Source organism: Protomyctophum parallelum (assembly GCF_964188405.1).
Source record: "Protomyctophum parallelum genome assembly, chromosome: 13".
NCBI lineage: Eukaryota > Metazoa > Chordata > Actinopteri > Myctophiformes > Myctophidae > Protomyctophum > Protomyctophum parallelum.
The window spans coordinates 21,201,772-21,221,648 of record NC_139708.1 but is presented as its reverse complement, the minus strand read 5'-3'; the positions used below and the strand labels follow the sequence as shown (position 1 = coordinate 21,221,648).

Below are 19,877 nucleotides of genomic sequence, written 5' to 3'. Positions count from 1 at the left end.
AAAACCACTACTTTCAGGATATGGAAAATAGAACCTGTGTGTTAGTCATTTAGCCACAGACTCTTAATACTTTTCATTGGTTAAATATCATTATAACCCACAGACAGACTTTCAACCTGGTGTCCACATTTTGGACAGGTCATTAATCTAGGCACATTTTTCTAAATCATAAAGTGCACAGCAGCCAATCCACAAGCTCTCATGCATCGTGATGCATTGAGAGCTTGTAGATCGGCCATTTGTGTTCGGCACTCATACGATGGTATTATATGGCAATTCATTTGTAGGTAATGAGAAAAATTCAGATGCAAGTCTTCTGTCCGACAATAATGTATTGCTGGTTGCAGCAACAGTTATTGGTGGAAGAATAACTTGGAAGAATAACTGGTGATCAGTTGTGCAATAACAAGACATCCAGTCCAGCAATGTTTAAAATTCAAGTTAATGTGCCAAATGGAAATTATTAAGAAAATAAATCAACCTCTCATATGCAGTAATCTTAAGAGGATTTATTAGACATTAAAGTTCATTTAAAAATGTATAAATAAATAATAGCGTATACAAGGTAAAACATATTTCTTCTAAAAAATGCCACAAGCTATTACAGTAATACACATCGCTTACAAATGGTGGGAACAGGCATTTTCACAGATGAGTGACTATGCACATCAACAATGTTTGAAATTTGAACATTATAATAGCTCAGCCTGCTCAGGTATGGAGCAATTCTTTAGCAGATATTAGTAAAGAGTAATGTTTAATTAAACTGGGTTCGGAGATAAAGAGCTCAATAAAACCTATAGTTTATAAGCTTTCCCAGGCCATAAGCTACTGCTCTGCCTAATCCTCTTTTCACATAACATTATTGCATCAGCAAAGCTGAACATTTTTGCAGCATTTATAAAATTAGCAAAGAAATTAACTGTCTGTACTGTGGCAAATTGGATTTCGGAGTCCCAGCCTTGCATTAATGCATACCTAGGCTGCCACCTACAGTACAATGTGAGAGAAGGACCACAGTCGAAACAAGGGAACTCAACCTGTGTGCACTGCCTCTACATATTAAAAACTACTCAGTCTTTTCCTCACAGCAACCTAAAATAAATAATTAAAACATTCATTTAAAATCAAAAAAGTAGAACCATTACAGATAGCTTTCCCTTTCCCCCCCTAACATCCATTTTTTTAAATCGACATGTTGAACGGAACCAGCGTTTTTTTTACATTTCAATTCAGCAGTGGCCAAGTACAGTTTAGATTTTGGACCAACATGCTTTGTTTTGGTCCCAACACGTAAATGTACAGCCAGACCATTATTTTGATACGTCAGAATGATAATTAAATTAAATGTCATTATAAATATTGTGCCCATATTCCATCACTGGTTGATGCAGCAGTTACTTTCTTCCATTACATTATTTCAAACAACACCATTTTTAAAGTGAAAACTGAACTATGAACTTTCTTCCATTATTACATTCTTTCAAACACAATTTTAAAGTTAAAACTAAACCAAGTGAATAAATCAAAAGCACCAGAAAATAAAGCAATTGCTTAATCATTAATTTCCATACATAATATATTTTCACTTCCCAAAAATCACCAAGAATGTGAAGCGACTTCCCAAACATCGCCACTGAGAATGTAAAGTGAATATTAAAGTGAACCAAATCACGTGCAATCAGCAGGTCAGCAATATTGTGAACATAAGCTTGTGAAAAAATAAATAGTACTCCATCCTTCCCGATTTAAAAAATAATCTGTTTCCATGTAGCCGACTGCTCTCATTCAAAAGTTATAAAAACGCTAACATAATGCACTCAAAATCACATTATGCTCATATTTTCACTATCCTTTTAGGAGGAAACAAAGGCTCCATTGAAAGGTGGATCATTCCAAGACTCGTTTACTCTTCCGCCTGAACAGTTTGGAGATTGAGGATGTCCTCTTAGTTTTGGATTTCTTTACCCCTGTTCGCCATAATGAACATTATGAAAAAGGAACAGTGTATTAGTGTTGGTCAACGCCAAGATGCCAAGACTTTTACACACTACTTAAGACTGACAGTTTTCTGATCCAATCATGTGTTAAACATTACTCGGAGTGTATAAATGCTGATCCTCATGGGTTCAATTCACACACACCAAAAAAGGTTAAATGGACCCTCACAGCCAATACACAGCTCATTTGTGTGTTCATCTACTGGAAAGGTTACTTCGAAAGTCAAGCATAATTCAGCAATACTCACTAAGATTCTGCATCATCTCATTCAACCGCTGATCCTCTTCCACTTCCCTGAAAATTCAAAAAACAAAAACATGACTCAAAAACATGACTCATTCAACACTCATTTCAACAACAAAAAAAAGATGTGCGCAGGTGTGAAAATACATCTACAAGCTCACAATGCATAGATGTGAGCTATGCGTTGTGAGCTTGTAGATCGGTAATTGTCGTCACCATTATTGCATGACAGTTGTACGACCAAGTATGAAATGGGACTCAGGTGATTAAGAGCAAATACCAAAATATTTGTGACTACACTGCCAGGGTTTACACTGCCATGGTTATTATTTTTTTATGAGTCATGTAAAATTAACCAGAAAAGCCCCCCCTCGTTACCTAAGCCTGTCCTCATCCAAGCCCTCCACGATGGCATTTCTACCGTTCACTATCTGCATCAGCCTCTCCATCAGACTCTGCTGCCGTAGCTGCTCTTCAGTGGACTTCAAACCATCTGGAAAGGTAAATGTACAAGTCAGTGTTGGATGTAAATACAGACATCTGCATTTAACTCCGACACAGCCATCTGCACACAGACATCTGCATCAGTATCAGGAGGAAAATGCAGAGATCAGTGTTGGTTGGAAGACCGAAAATGCAGATGCCAGTGTGCAGATGTCAATGATGCAGGTAAACGCAGAGATCGGTACCAGTTTATCTAAGCTCATCTCGCTCAAGAATCGTCTAATGGTGGCGCCATTTCCATGGTGCCAACACAGAATAAATCCATATACTCACGAAACAATACTGATTGGGTCGTGCAGCTGTCTGTCACGGCTGTAGCTGCAGGCTTCCGCCCGGAGCCTTTAAAGCAGCCCACCAGCCGGAAAGACGTCATTCCTGCCTTTTTCTGTGCTGATACAGAAGTATTTCTAAGACTACCATTAACTCCGTTGAGAATATTATTCCCCTTGGACGGGTGCCCTCACTTGTACCCTGGAATTCGCGGTGGAAACCCGGTGGTCTTACACTCACGAACACAGAAAAAGAAACGAGGTAAGTTTCGAGGGCTTTTTCTAGCAGTGCCGAGAGGCCTCTTGATCATAGCTCTATTAGCGTTGACAAATGCTAGCTTAGCTTTAGCTACAAACGCTAGCTTAGCTCTGGCTTAGCCTAACCAGCGTCGGAAGACCTCACGTTAGCCGCGAAGCTTTGCCTGGCCCTTGGACAAGAGCCAGCCGACAATGGACGAGACAGCCGCTCGTCGGAAAGAAGCGATCCGCGGAAGTCAACCTGCGCTGCTCTGCTACGGTGAGTTGGTAAGCCTCCGTTTTGCAACCCCAGCTTGTTAGCTCTGTTTTCCCTCGTTTTCTCTGCTGCTAAAGCCTTCGGAAACTGTTAGGGACCCTACTAGCTGACACGCAGTTTTACAGACTCCCTCAGCCCAGTGGGAACTGTGCGGAGCGTCTCCTTGGGTTCTCCGCACCATAGCGAGAGGTTACAGGCTCCAGTTCGCTATGAGACCCCCTGCATTCGGAGAAGTCCTCTACTCCGATGCACGCGGCGAAGCGGGTCAGGTTCTCCAGCAGGAGATCAACTCTCTGCTGGAGAAGAAGGCTGTCAGAGAGGTACCCCTGAGCCAGAGTCGCAGCGGGTTTTTACTCACGCTACTTCCTGGTCAAGAAGAAGGGGGGGGGGGGCTGCGTCCAATCATGGACCTACGAGTTCTCAATCGGTACCTCAAGTCCTTCCGCTTCAAGATGCTGACAGCCAAGTCTCTTGTGCGCTCTATACGCCTGAACGACTGGTTCACATCTATAGACCTGAAAGACGCCTACTTTCACATCCGTATCTACCCACCTCACAGGAAGTTCCTGAGGTTCGGTTTCAAGGGGAAGGTGTACGAGTACACGGTTCTCCCCTTCGGGATGTCCCTGAGCCCCAGGGCGTTCGTCAAATGCACCGAGACGGCTCTAGCCCCTCTGCGGCGACGAAGTCTACGTGTAGCAAGCTACATCGACGACTGGCTTCTGAGTGCGGGCTCGCCACAGGAGGCACTGTGGAACACCACTCGGGTGGTGTCCCATATGTCCTCCCTAGGGTTCACCATAAATCACGAGAAGAGTGTTATGGTGCCCACCCAGTCGGTCAACTTCATAGCACTGGATTCAGTGTCCTTCACGGCTTGGTGGAGCCCGGGGAGGATCGACGCCTTCCTGAAGTGCGTGGCCCTGTTCCAGAGAGGGCACAGACTGCCACTCAGAATCTGCTTACGTATGGCGGGATTGATGGCATCGGCCATCTCTCTGGTGCGGTTGGGCAGACTCCACATGAGACCCTTTCAGCGCTGGTTGAGGTCTCTACGGGTGCCCACCAGATTCCTCTCGCGGCGAGTGACAATCCCCGGGGAATGCACGCTCGCCCTGAGATGGTGGTCGGACAGACGGATCCTGACGGAGGGAGTCCCCCATGGTCTACCGTTGACCACGAAGGTCGTCACTACGGACGTGAGCCTGAGTGGGTGGGGGGCCACCCACGAAGGCAGGTCAGCCAGAGGGATATGGGATGGAACCTTGAGGTCCGCCCACATCAATTATCTGGAACTCCTAACGGTCTTCCTCGCGCTGCAAGCGTTCGAGCCGCTCATACGGGGTTGTCATGTCCTCGTCCGTACAGACAACACGACAACGATGTGCTACATCAACAGGCAGGGTGGACTGAGGTCCTTACGCCTGCACACGTTGGCATACAGGCTTTTGACTTGGTGCGACAGACGTCTTCTGTCACTGACAGCCTGCCACGTCCCGGGACTTCTGAACGCGGGTGCAGACCTGTTGTCCAGAGGTCCCCTCCGCTACAGCAACTGGTCCCTACACCCGGGTGTAGTGGAACAGATCTTGGACAGGTTCGGGACACCGGTGGCAGACCTGTTCGCTGCAGGCGGGAACGAGAAGTGTCCACTCTTCTTCTCCCCGACAGGCTCACCGACGTTGGGACTGGACGCGATGGCACATCGGTGGCCTCAGGGCCACATCTTTCCCCTCCTCTACGACCGGCCCTGGCAGCTCCCTCTATGGAGGGATCTGCTTACCCAGGCGGGTCACGAGATATTCCACCCGCACCCGCAGGACCTAGATCTCTGGGTATGGCCGGTGAAGGGTCGACCCTAGTAGCCACAGGCTTGCCCCCTAGAGTCATTGAGACGATTTTGGGAGCCAGGGCCCCTTCAACTAGACAGCGGTACAACACGGCTTGGAACGTGTTTGTGCGCTGGTGTGCTGCGAGGCCGGAACGGGCGGTTCCTTTTCAAGCCTCGGTGGTTCTTATCCTAACCTTCCTGCAGGAATTGTTGGATAGAAACTTGGGGAACTCCTCAGTCAAACTCAACCTGGCGGCCGTATCGGCCTACCATGTGGGTATGGACAACAGACCAATAAGTGAGAACTTATTGATTCGTCAGTTCATGAGGGGCGTCAAGCGTGCTCGGCCGGTATCTAGATCCTTAGTTCCGTCCTGGGACCTGACTTTGGTGCTACACGCTCTGTCAAGAGCCCCCTTCGAACCACTGGACACAGTGGGTTTGAAATTTCTCACTAAAGACCGCCCTGCTGGTCGCCTTGGCTACAGCGAAGCGATTTAGTGACATGCATTCGCTCTCAGTGAGCTCAAGCTGCATGAGGTTCAGTGGGAACGATAACAGGGTTTCGCTCAGGCCGAACCTGTCGTTCCTGCCTAAGAATTTTCCTTCCGGATGTGCTCCGGTAGATTTGGCGGCTTTCCACCCGCCCCCGTTCGCATCGGCGGAGGACGAGAGACTGAACAGTCTCTGTCCTGTCAGGGCACTGAAACTGTATGTGAACAGGACTGCTGCCTTTAGGAAGGGCAGTCAGTTGTTTGTCGCATGGGACCCTCAGAGAAGAGGGACTCCCATAACCAAGGTGAGACTTTCACAATGGGTTGTGGAAGCCCTACAGTTGACTTATGCCGAAAGAGGAGCACAACCCCCGGAGGGTTTGCGGGCTCACTCTACGAGGGGCATGTCTGCATCCTGGGCCCTTGCAAAGGGAGCCTCACTTCAGGATGTGTGTACGGCGGCGAGTTGGTCGTCCCCTTCGACATTCGCCACGTACTATAACTTGGGCGTGGCATCTTTTGGAATTGCTCACGCCGTTCTGGGAGCTGCCGCTAGGTGATGGGACAGTTGGGAACAACGGTCACACACGCGCACTTCAGGAGATAGATCCTAGGGCATATAAGATGGGGAACCATCAGCCCGCGTCTGAGTGCTTAGACAGTTTACACTGGCTAGCTCCTTAGATAGGTTCTTGTCTACTGGGCCTGTGGTCCAGATAGCCTCCTTGCCTTTCCTTCTCCCCACGGGCAGGGGACTGCTGGGGGAGGGATCCCGGGTCGGGCCTCCTTTTCAACTGGTGGTAGTGATACGGGGGGTTTATGTACACCCTTAGGCGATTCTTGAGCGAGATGAGCTTAGATAAACTCTGGGTTACTTTAGTAACCTCAGTTTATCAAGCGAATCGAGCGAGAGAATCGCCCTTACTACCCTTCTTGCTTAGAAAGAGCACAGAAAAAGGACTGGTTGATAGGAATGACGTCTTTCCGGCTGGTGGGCTGCTTTAACACTACGACGTCGGAGCAGCCGTTCTGACCGGATTTGAGATTTAAAAGTTTATTTTCTTAGCCCATGGAGTCCAGAGAAAGTTCCCCTTGCATGACTTTGTCTAAATATTCGATTGAAATCTGTTTTTTTTCTCCATTTGAAACGTTTTGTAAATATGATTTTAGGCATATATCTCTTACTCAGTCTGGCTATAATCGGCACAATCGACCGCCGTCCCCCTTTCTCCCCCACTCGCCTTTTGTTTGCGCTGCTTGATAATGGCGTTAATGGTGATTCCCCGACATTTCCTTTTCACTTGATATCGTTTCGTAGAGAGGGCGTACACAACCGATCTATATACCAAATGAAAGCCCCAATTCCGTAGTTTACATGGTATTTTGAATTTTTTTAAATGAGCAAAAAATGAGCGAGTTATGATTTAAAGAAAAGAGGGGTGGAGAAAAAAAAAGAACACACAACACAGACAGCTGGAGACGGCATTGTTCAAGCCTGCATTTCATGTCCAACGAATTAAATCATATACGTTTGGCTGGTTAATTAACTTGGAATTTGTTTATTATTTTGATAAGATAATAGGAATATGAATACAATGATTATTATCCATGATGAGGGTGGGATGTTATTGAATGCATGCTCGGTTAGACTCGACCCGACATTTACTTTCCATGAAGCGAGAATGCTTGCCGATGCGCGATACAAAATAAAAAGTGTTTGAAATAATTCCAACCAGATAGACCTCCGAACCTCTAAATGTTTTGTCAGTCAAAAGACCAGTTCTTTCTGCAAGCGACGTGGAACGTATGTAGGCCTGCTGCTGTGGATTAATTTGTTTCACAGCCTATCCTGGCATATAGGCTCAATAACGCCAGCTCTTTGTCAGTCAAAAGAGTTCAGCCTGTCCGTCCTTTATCTGTAAACTTTTCTGCAAGCGACCAGACCCGTGGAACTTTCCTTTTTCTCTCTCTCCCTCTCAGGGAAGCATGTAAATGTTCATGAATTTAATAACTGCGCGATGTTATAAACAGCAGCTGAGCTGGGGTTTCTTTATTGTATCACCAGGCTGCAGACTGTAGCCTATATTTTTCTATTTAGTGTGCAAGGCTTACATCCGGTCTAAAGCCCACCCACTGTATGCGCTGATTTCCATACACAATACATACACGATCCGTATCCTCCCCTCACCGGATGTTGAATTCACAGTGCTAACGGCCGTATTTGAACGACAAAGAAATGCGATGTTTTTTATTAATTAAACTGATATATCATAACGTGGCTAATAATTGTTTATTTGGAATGTACTTTGGCTGGTAATTTTTTAGGTAAATATAACGCGACTCACTTGTATAAGTAATGTACCGCGGACAGGCCGCATTTAATGCAATACATTGGCTTTAGTAATGTTGTTAGCTTATAATATTAGCAACGGTAAGCTAACGGCTGGAGGACTACGGACAATCCGGTCAATAACATCATTACACTTAAACATTAATACAATTATGTCATGTTTACATGCCTAGTCAAGCAGTCTGTACATCGCGTGGGGTCACATATATTAATTACATCGATAACACACAAGAAAAGACAAGTGATCTTGGCTCTTTTGGAAGGAAAAAAAAGAACAACAAAAGGCAGCAACGCGACACTCTTCCATGGCTATGTTGCAATATAGTACTAACGGACAACGGCAAAATATATATCTTTCACATGTATCATTAGTTTTATACATTTTAGGAGTGAAAACATGTGTTTAGAAACATATATGATTTAATTCGTTGGAAATGAGATGCAGCCTTGAACAATGTCTTCTCTAGCTGGAGAGGGACGAGTGTGGGAGAGAGTGGCCAATCAAATCGCACCAAAAACACGGTCCCCCTGAGCCGACTCAGCCGACTGAGTAGTAGTGAAATTTTTTCAGACTTTCTAGTGTTAAAGGCTCCGGGCGGAGCCTGCAGCTACAGCCGTGACAGACAGCTGAACGACCCAATCAGTATTGTTTCGTGAGTATATGGATTTATTCTGTGTTGGCACCATGGAAATGGCGCCACCCTTAGGTGATTCTCTCGCTCGATTCGCTTGATACTGAGGTTACTAAAGTAACCCAGAGATTCATGCTACCGACGCACAGATTGTGTCATGCGTCAGAAATGGCGGATCTACTCGAAAAATGTTGGCACGCAACACAGTTTCCGTTTTAGAGGAATAGACAGACGTTGGTGTTGTGTGTTGTTGGTGAACAGACATTTGGTGCACAAGAGCTCTCACACCTGGCTTCTCCAGCAGCCTCCGAAGTTCCCCCTCCACACTTGGCTGTTGTTCCTCAAGGTCTTGAGTCTTCACTCTTAACATATGTACAGAATTCAGATAATTACCCATCACCATTAATACACAATAGTCAAAATTAACTCATTGACTTCCAAAGGCCCTCACTGCCAAAGACGAAGACAGGGGGATGGGGGGGCCGTTTCAGTGCGGCATGTCGTTTTCAAACGACGATAACCGTAGAACGCAAGCTCCAAATGGAATATTGTTTTCCCCATGAACAGCGCACCGATGCAAGCTAAATTGTTTCTACATTTGTGCGTACATTAGGAATTAAAATCAGATATTTATTGCGTGAAATTCTTTCGGAAATCAAAAACCAGGACTGATCATGATACTCACATGTACACGAGCTCAGATTCCCTCCTGACGTACATCTGTTTCTTTCTGATAAGGTTGAACCAGTCAACCATTAGTGGGTCCATCAAAAGGTCTCCCTTCTCCTCTGAAAAAGGTAATTCCCAGTTTTAAAAGCCATTAGATAGATATATACACACACACACACACCTTGAATACCCAAAATGAAGAGTGGCTGCCAGTGGTGTAATGGTGATTTAGCAATTTGGTTTGGGTACTTCGTGAATCTAGGGGGATGTTTTATATCGATCAAGTTAGGACGGGCTCGGGCTCGTATGCAACATTCGAAAGCCTATCGGTTGCTAGGCGATTAGTCTCGATACCCAGGCTTTTACTTTCGTTCGCATTCAGCTCAAAAATGAAAGCCTGGGGGAATGAGACACATTTCCTGGTCTAGGAGTGAACTACAGTGCAGAGGGGTGTCGCTCGAAATATGGCGACGTCAGTTTTCTCCGCCGTTTTCTACCAGGGAGGGAAGGGGCAGGCGCTCAGATCGGTGAACCAATATTATACAGCGCTTGCTCCATGCGCTACCTGCACCTCTATACCATCTGCTTTACCAGATTTCATATGTAAAGCGTGGGGAAAAGGGCAGAATGTTTGGTTTGTGAGAATAATAGTGTCCTATAAGTCCATGTGGGCTGGGCACCTCTGGTGCATGACACATAAATAAAGAATCCATCTATACCAGAAAGCACACTGGCTGGGTCAGGCTACTAGACGATCGAATGAACAGGCAGTGATCGGGAAACAAGATGGTCACCCCGTCGTCCTCCACTTGTTTAAAACACTCAAGCGAAGAAGACAGTACATGCTTTTATCTCAGATTCTTTTCAGATGGGGAGTAAGATTATTAATTAATCACTTTAAAGTTTAAAGGACAACTTTAGTTTTTTTCAACCAAGGTTCATGTTTATTTTTTTTCATTTAGGTTATTAGAGAAAGTAAAGGATGAGTGTTCATTATTTGCTGCTTTCTTTCGTTTTAGGGATTTTAGCCGTTTTTGACATATATATAATATTTATTTTTTTTACAAAATTGTATAGCAATTTATTTTTATTTTATTTACTAGAGTCCTACTAGACCCTATGAAATTATATTTGACCACAAAACATCACGGGATCTACTGAATGTGTCAAATTGATTAATGAACCCTACAAATAACAAAAATCTCCCCCCCCCCCCCCCCCCAAGGGGTACCTAAGCCAAAAAAGTCTGGGAACCCCTGATGTAGATGATTAATAATCTTAACTCTTGAGTTAATAAGGATCCATTTGGTTACTAACTCTGGACCCGTGTTGAGCCAATTGATCACCATAGCAACCCCCGGCCTAGGCTGGTTTAGGTAAATTCCCAACATGTGCTAAATCCTCCAAACCTGTATCTTGATTGGAATCAATCTCCACTCACACTCAGTCACTCACACTCCTCTCAGTCATGCAGCTACAGACACATCCCAGGCACACTTTGGTAGGCCTATAGACGCCATAACAGACAACGTCACACTGATAAGCACCAGCATGCGCGCATACCGGCAGCACAAGAACCCTGCCTCATAAGATGCAATGGAAAAGTTCTAACTGCACTCGCGTGTAAAAAATGCCCCATCAAACTTTCAGATGCTGTTTTTCTGAGAATGATTAGGATTTTTATTGTGATCTCTCGCCCTTGAAATATATAATCCTTGGTTTCTGTTGCGTTTGAACAATAGAGCGTCGCAGTCCCGCCCCCTAATCATGACGACGCCAGGCCCAGGAAATGAATCCCAATGCATTTTTCCCATAGATATTTCAAAACGTATTTATTTAAAGACCTTTTAAGCGTCGTACGAAGCCAACTCTTGTTGTGACAAATCATAACACACAATATTTTGGACCAAACAAATAATTACAAAGAAGAAAAAAAAAAAAGGAAAAAAAAGTGTTGTAACCTGCCGTTTTTTTCTACTTTCGAATTCTTTGTTTGGCCCAAAACATTGTGTTTGTTGTCATGATTTGTCACGACAAGAGTTGGCTTTGTCCGCGGCGTAAACGTCTTTAAATAAATACTTTTTGAAAAGTCTATGAGGAAAATGAACAGGGATTTCTTTTCCGGGTCTCTCGAGGGGGCGGGACTGCGACGCTCTATAGCAGTATTATTGACCCCCCAGTACCTCCCCAATGTCTGCTGTACTCCTGGTGAGAGCAGGAGTGGACCTGGTGAGACGTAGGAGGGGCCCCGGACAGGAGGCAACCCACAGAGCCTAGTCCCTCCACATGCCAGAATTGTACCTCGCAGTCCTGGCATAGTAGTTCCAGAGTGGTTCCAACGGATTGTGCGGCCCTTTTTCTCTCTTTTCTTTGACCAATCTCACAATTGAAGAATGATCCGTTCTGTCTGCGTTACTTTTCAATAGGGATTATTCAAATCTTTAAGTTATCTTCAAATTTACAGAAAGCAAAGACATCTAATAAAATTGTTCCTATATCACAACAGAGTATACGACAATTTCCACATAACATCAATGTTCCCAATACTGCTACAGATAATTAGCTACAGATCACACAATTAGATATTTAATATGAATGCCAATTTTCTTCCATCTGAACTGCAGGGACGATGTCTAAATATTGAGCATATTTTTTTACTCCATGTCAAACACTCTTTTTCTGCTCTGTCACTGATACCTTTAAATCTGGGATACACCAAGCTACAAACCAACAGATTTGCACACATTTAGTCCATCCAAAAACTATGGCCAGATTCTGAGCAGTTGGGGCAGACAATTCTTCTGATTAGAGTACAATGTAAATGGGCAAGACCTTTATGCCCCATATGGAGTTCCAAAGCACTGAGACTTTGAAACACATTTAAAGTTTATAGCATTAACAACTACCAAAGCAACCAGTGGAAGCTTCAATTATCTATATTCCTTGTGAAGTGACCTTATTATTCCCTGTGAAGCCTTTGTCCAGATTTGTGCTTTCATTTCTCTTATGGCACAACATTGTTCAAACGTTTATTAAGTGGCAAAAACATCCTTGATGATGCTTTGGCTGCATTTACATCTTGAGTTAACACCAATTGTATTCCTCCATACAAATTAGTGGTCACATGTTTGCGAAATACAGTATACTGTACTTGCCACGAGTCAGGCACCATGAGTCAGGCAAAAGGAGTCTCACGTTAAGTCTAACTTTTGTCATAATACACAACATATTCATAACAATATTCTGCTAGCAAGGCAAAGGTTCAAAGCAATCAGTGTTCTAGTCCCTGTGGTTGGTTTTTGTCACAACTCATTTTCTGAGAGATGCACTTGAAATGGCTTGTCACAGCTCTCTCCACTAGCGGCCTGTAGTTGACATACTACAGTATGTGCATTCCCTATGGTCAACCGTCTACGCACGAGAACGCAACTCTAAATTGGAACTATAGTCACACTGGAGTAGAAGCATAGGGATGTTTGTAAAGTACAGTAGATTTGTGGAGGTCATTCGTGGTGCGTCAACAGGCACGGATATGGAGAATTATCCATCAAGATCCTGTACTGCCTCGAATTCAGAAAGGGTGGGAGAGGGGATGTTTTTGTTATGACTTTCCACTTTTCTAAGCAGGAACAGGAGGAAGTGACAGGAGGAAGTGCCGAGTTGGGGAAGTGATGACACGGAACAAGTGGGAATAACCAGGTGCTCACCAGAGATATAAAAAAGGTGCTCACACGGATCAAACAGGATCAAGGCATGGAAAAAAGAGACAAACCGGGCACTCAGTTAAAGAGAGGGAAGCCTTTATTAACCCATTTTGGGGCGGGAACCCCTTTTGGTGTTTCAAGCATTCTGTCATACTTTAGCTCTTGAAAAATAGCAGATCTACAAGATCATAGAGTGGCGCGCTATGAACTTTTTTTATTTCGACGTCAGGCCTAAATGTGTTAAATTAAGAAGGCAACAGCCAACATGAATCGACCGTTAACTGGTCTTCATCAGGGCGAGAATGAAGAACATCACCAAACGCACTCATTGCTTGCTTTAATGAGTGATGTTCTTCATTCTCGCCCTGATGAAGACCAGCTAACGGTCGAAAGACTCAAAACATCTTGGCTGTTGCCTTTTTAATTTAATAAAGGCTTCCCTCTCTTTTTTAACTTTGAGTGCCCGGATCGTCTTTTTTTTCCAAGTGGAAAAGTACCTCGTTCAAAGCTGCGTAGCTTCTCTTCCAGCCCAACTCCCTCCCTCTCCAAGTTGCTCAGGTTTATTGCAATCTCATCCAGCTCCCCCTCGATCTGCTCCATTGGTATGTGATGCGATTTGGCCTGTCAGAAGCACAAGAACGCCAAGTGTCACGATGCATGATTGAAAATTTAACACAGACAACATATCACTGGGAATGTAATGAAATCATATTTTGCAATGCTGTTAATTAATCTTTTAAGAGACTTAAGGGAGAGAGCTTACAGAGGGTGACCTCATTTCAGGACTGGGGGCGTTGGTGGGTGACAAATACTTTCCCTTTTTAGAAGCTAAGAGGTAGATAAAATGGGATTAGATTCACCTTTTATGGCAGCTCTTCACAAAATCATGGTCACAAGTTACATCACTTCAGTAATTTCTGTTGAAATAGAAAGAGGCCAAACCTGGGGCACAAGTATCTGTGTCTCTGTCATTTGCTGGAACAGTCACGGAAGAACCAATAGATTGCATAGTGGACCAGCTGGATGGGAATTTGATAGACGAGTAGTAGTTCGCATGCTCCAAGCCTGAAATTATGACAGGAAGGTCAACAAATACTGTGCGTACATATATGTGCATATGTTATTACACTGGGGTGGACAATATGCACAGGAAGAACTTACCCATGTTTTCAGATACCGGATGGGGATTTTGAGGAGACAGATCCTGGCGGTATGCAGGAGCAACCACAGCAGAAGCTGGTGGAGATACAATAGCTGTTGGAGTTGACGTAGTACTGACGGAGATGCTCGAGGGAGGCTTGGAGAGGACATCGGGTTCATGTGGTTCAGCGGTAGCCAGTCCATCCGTTTCTGGACTTCTACCGAGAATGAGACCAATGAGACTTTAAAAATGTGACACAATGTACAGAATCCCTAATGTTTCGAGTGCGTTTAGATCACACATATTGGTGAAACATACTGAAATACACACAATAGTCAAGTAAATGAAGAGGCCTCACCTCATATTTTGAAACGGTGAAAGGTGAAAACAATAGAGGAATTAGTATGCAGGGACAGAGCAGGGATAGAGTCAGGCATGGCACTTCTTGGAATATGGTAAGGTGGGGGACAGAGAGGGGGGCTTCTTTCTGAGCCAGCCAACAAGAACAGAGATGGGCGAAGCAGGACGAACCGGCATTCTGGAGAGTGAATGAGCTCAATGGTCAGGTCGCAAGGTCAAATGTCGAGTTATTTTATCCACCCGAGTGACTTAGCCCGTTTTCCCTTATCCAGTGAGCTACAGGGGATTCATGATTATTAAGCTTGTTGAGAGAAGACTCACCTCCGTCCTGGTTCCGTTTGAACTGGCTTGAGCATTGATTTCCAGTGATTAGGGCCCAGATCTACAGCAAAAGACAATCATTTATTCAGACAGACCCCTGGAAGAGGAGGAACTCAGGCTACCGAAATTAAATGGATGGATGTAATGCTAACTCATTACAAACTCATTTTGTTTCACACGCTCCAGTGAATGCATTTACAGAGTCAAAAACCGGTGGGGAAATGGGTGAATTAGTTTCTGTCATGTTGTCTTTTAGGTATTAGAGGGAGCACTCTGAACAGGTCATGTCAAAGACTGACTGCATAGCATATGAACACATGAATTTGACACTACATTCATTTTACAGGACAGACATTCATAGCATGGTAGTGATGGTACAAATACATTTAAACAGTGCCAATATGACCTGCTTAGTGAATGGATTCAAATTGTCCACCACTGGTAAGCAGATCTCAAAGTACTCCACCTCAGAACTTGTGTCGAAACTAAATGTAGTGTAGTGAAAGTATCGATGCAAATTGCAGAAATACAAATACTCCACTCCAAGTACAGTTACTCACAAACGCTCTTTAAGTAGCCTACAGTAACAGTACTAAATGTAGTAAAGAAGTACTTAATTACTGCCCACCACTGCTGCGCCTGCGTACCTTTGCTGTTCCAGGATCCAGGTGTTGGCTTTGTGGGGGTGTTGTTGTTGATGGCATCATCCAGGCATGGGGATTCCTTGTTTTTATGGCTGATGGAGGGTTGTCCTGACCGTTTCCCCACTGGGCCTGGCTGACACTTATCCTGTCTCATACTGACCTTGTCAGACAGTCTTGGCTCCTCTACAAACCTGGGTACAGAGGAGAGTGTCGCCTTCAGATTAAAAATCATAAGAAATCACAGCCAGCAAGTAAAAAGAGGGGGGGGGGGGGGGGGGGGTGACAATTTGACATCAACTGTGTACAAATCCATTTGGTTATGGATCCATTTGGTTACATTTGCACACTTTAAGAGTTGAATTAACACTCAGGGTACACTCAGGGTTTTAGAACGTGGGAAGAATACCAAACAAAGGGAACAAATATGAGCATACAAAAAGGGAACAAATGGTGCTCCATTCTCTCACCTTCTTTCTGCCGTTCTGATGACAAAGTGGCGTGTGTTGTTATTGTTGCAGTTTTCCTCTGCTAGATTCTTGCCAATTGTTGCCCCCGTTATGCAGTTTTGCTCACGACTCGAGGGGGCCGTCAGCCTCCCAGAACCATCCGTGGGCCCACTGGGCCACGAAGGCAACCCATTTCTGTCTGGGACGTCCGAGACCAGCTCAGCAGCCTGGAAGAACCTCTGTCGAGCCGTCTGCGTCTTCTGGGCTGCGGCTGTCCAGGAGTGAGGGGCCGGGGCAGGAGCAACAGACTTCAGGACATTCTTCTGAGGGATGGAGAGCACCGAGGAGGGACGCGGTGGGGCGGGACGGGTTTGGCCATCACCGTTTCGCCGGAGGACAGCACCACCGGTGGGTCCGTTTTCGATCACGGCCCCAGACGACGACGACGGTTTGCAAGGAGTATTACACATGAAAGTATCTGGTGCCTTCCCGGCTTTGTAAGCTCCAGGGTGGAGCACACTGGAGCATTCACTGCATCTGGGATACGTTTTAAAATGCAATGGTTAGCACAGTGTACAACTTTAAATTCAAAACGGACAGGATATATTGAATTATTACTTGAAGCAGCTCCTGTGATAGAGCCTCCCTTCCAAAAATTGCCTCTGCACGAGATGAACATGGCTCTTGCATGCAGCACATTTGCTGTTGAGTGTCCCCGTTTTATTAGAGCTCTCAGCCAGGACAGTCTTCTGTGGAAGAAGAAATTCCAACACACATGACCATGTTAGAAGGTACTATACATTATTTCTATGTACTTTACATAATAACAATTACAAGCCTGAGCATTTTTGTTTAATATATCACATGAAATAACATCAACAGTGAGGTTTTGTAAACATAGCCTTAAACTTAACTGAAGACCATGTGATTGTTGTGTCATCCAATATAATACTGACCTTATCAGCAGCAGCTCGATTCGTTTTGGATGAGGTGTCAGCAATCAACTTGGAAGGTGAACAATTGGCTGTTTTAGACACAAAGGTTTTGGCAACCACAGGGAGATTCTTCTTTTCTGATGGCTCCTCCTTGGAGCCCTCTGCTGGCCTCTTTACACCTCCCACTGAAAAATTATTATTACAATTATCACAGAAAACATGCCAACGTGTCAATTCAACAACATTGTGTTGATGAGGCAGAAGCACACACAAAAAAAGGAAATCTTCGAAAATCTTGCAAATATTGGAGAAAAGGGACAATGCGAGTGTTCCTACAGGGAGAGCGTCCTTTGAAGTAATTGTAGTACTGCGACACATAGGTGAGAATGCTCAGTCTGTCTGGGACCCTCAAGGCCACCATGTCTTCTGCATCCAGCAAGGCAGGAATCCCCAGCTTCTCTTCAGCAATCCGGAATGCCTGGTGGTTAAAAAATAAAGTAAACACATACAGAGTACAGGTATGTTACTTTGAAGCTCTACATGGCGTTCTTGAAATCTGTGTCCATAGAATCTCATTAGCTCGTCAACATTTCGTTTACTAGGGTTCATGACATCGTTAGTTCACACTTGTTCTGGATAGTGTCTGCTAAATGCCTAAATTGATAATTGTATGGTAGACTTAAGACTAAATAAGCACTTGTTTTACTACACAAAGTCAGCCACTAAAAGGTTGCTCCCACAAATCATTTGAAAACTGTCAAGAAAGACAAAGGTTTTCTATAAATAGAGAAGTAGTACTGAATGCATGTTGTGACCCGACACGTGGGGCCTCTGGACAAGGGCTGTATAATGAATAGCACGTTTCCTGTGCAGTCTTGTGGACAAAGCAAAAGAAAAGAAAAGTAAACGAACAGGAGGATGGAGGGAGCAGGATATCAGGTCATTGTTTAGGATCACACATGGGACATGCTCATTAAAATCTAACAGCAGTGCTGAATACCACGTCTGCCAATGTACAGTTAGTTAGTAACACAATAAAATAAAGAATAGACACAATGACTGGCTTTGTGAGGCGGTTTGTTGTACATTTTCCAAAAAGGGGGGGGTAAAAAATAACTTGCCAGTGGCCACCTGTGAGAAAAAATTATAACATTACAAGCTGCCATGAAAATAAATGACAATTCTCAAACAGCCTACATTTCAATACGAGTAGCCTAAGACCTCAGCTATAGCCAAAAGTTAGACAAGCCCAATTAAACACACTATGACACATCGTGTTCTGCTTTAGACAAAACCGTTTCGTGAAATTAACTCTTCTTGGATAACCCTCCAGGAGTGTGTCATCATGACACCCCGTCTTAAAATGGACCAAGTATCGTGAGGATCAAGTGGCCTATGTGACAGTAAGCCTCATTCAAAATGAATACCCTGCAGATCTTCTCTCTGCTGAGCAAGCTCAGGTTCTCTGCTCACAGTGCCTCACACTGTCATGGGGGACCTGGACAGGTAGATCAGCTCTGTATGTACACTCTGAGTTCTCTGAGAAGAGAACAAATGAAACCTTGAGGTCAATTTGGTTCCATTTGTACTCCCTCTCTTGAGCTACAAATGGATAAAGGAAGACAGAGGATTTTTACTGGGCTCTGTAATCCTCAAATGTATAGGAAGCCAGGGGAGTTTATGTCACCCTGGACTGGAGGGGTAAAAATAAAGTAGGTCAAATGGCCAAAGGTAAATAGAAGACTCTGTCACTGAATAGTTAAAGTTTGAAATTAGTTTTAAATTTAACATTCTGCCTGGGATTATGCCGATTGTCACATTAATGTCAACTGTGTTTAGTCCACAATCACTAACCTCTTAATCAAAATATTTCACCTTGCATTACATTTACATAATTATTAATAAACACCTTGTTTTCTTTGCACTGTACAGAACTGATGTTTGTCTGATCTTTCAGATTTGACTAAATAATATAGAATAATAATTTCAAGTTCTCCAGACAAAAAAACAACAAATTGGGTGACATCTTACCAAGTCGTTGTTCTCAAACGTATCCTCTTTACTGAGAGCTTTAAAGTCTCTGGGAAAAGAAAGACATCCAATTGATGGCAAGTTAAATTAAAACATTAATTTGATAATTAAATTGTTACACTCGCTCTCTCCCCCTCTCTCTGTGTGTGTGTGTGTGTGTGTGTGTGTGTGTGTGTGTGTGTGTGTGTGTGTGTGTGTGTCTCCATTATTTCCATAATAGTCTACCACTGGCAGCAATTTTACAATAGGCTATAATTACGATCCAGAGCAAAATGATAAATAATTAATTGGCTGCAGGTGGTAGGCTACAAGTTACAGTCTGGCCGACTGGCCCACATTTATTTTCGTCCACGTTGCCCGTCATTAAGCGGGTGAATCTCTTGACACGAATTCCTACAAACTTGCAAGGAGGGGTGGTGGAGGAGGATCGAGGGGAATAACCGGCTGACTGTTACATGCTTACATGAGGTCCGGTCTGTATTTGTGGATAATGGCACAGAACGCTAATCCATTCTTGAATGAAGTCGTCATGTTGGTGATCGCCACATCTTCATATCCGTCACACTGCGTCTTGCACCACAGCTCCAGCGCCTTGATGGCTGCCATCCTTGTCAATGCTGTCTCGCCGTTAAGGTTTATTAAGCTCCCAGACAGTTTATTACAAACACAGCCCACGGACACGCTGTCTGACACGGTAAAAGCAGGACAAGGGTGGTCACCGCTGGCTATCACACAGACACACACACCGCTGCAGGAGGAAAGGAAAAGACGCGCCGCCAGAAGTAGAG

At 44.3% G+C, this 19,877-nt stretch overlaps 1 protein-coding gene across 1 annotated transcript; it reads right to left on the bottom strand.

The window, feature by feature from the left end:
- Nucleotides 1-826: 826 nt before the first annotated feature.
- On the bottom strand, nt 827-19,767 carry micall2a (mical-like 2a). The gene is made up of 17 exons (XM_083779946.1): nt 19,553-19,767; nt 19,090-19,138; nt 17,395-17,536; nt 17,080-17,243; nt 16,742-16,872; nt 16,145-16,660; nt 15,681-15,868; nt 15,034-15,094; nt 14,373-14,569; nt 14,154-14,276; nt 13,975-14,039; nt 13,709-13,832; nt 9,524-9,626; nt 9,127-9,200; nt 2,623-2,737; nt 2,249-2,295; nt 827-1,970 (listed from the first exon to the last, which is right to left on the bottom strand). Exons 1-17 carry the CDS (start codon nt 19,693-19,695, stop codon nt 1,891-1,893), a joined length of 2,322 nt encoding a protein of 773 aa, XP_083636072.1. The 5' UTR covers nt 19,696-19,767; the 3' UTR covers nt 827-1,890.
- Nucleotides 19,768-19,877: the final 110 nt, after the last annotated feature.

Excerpts from the sequence above, each read along its gene's own strand:
- micall2a (XM_083779946.1), bottom strand. The coding sequence starts at position 19,695 with ATGGCAGCCATCAAGGCGCTGGAGCTGTGGTGCAAGACGCAGTGTGAC. Across the intron at positions 17,537-19,089 it reads CGTTTGAGAACAACGACTTG|GCATTCCGGATTGCTGAAGA; the intron begins GTAAGATGTCAC and ends TTTAACCACCAG. Across the intron at positions 9,627-13,708 it reads GCTACGCAGCTTTGAACGAG|AGGAGAAGGGAGACCTTTTG; the intron begins GTACTTTTCCAC and ends TACCTTTTTCAG.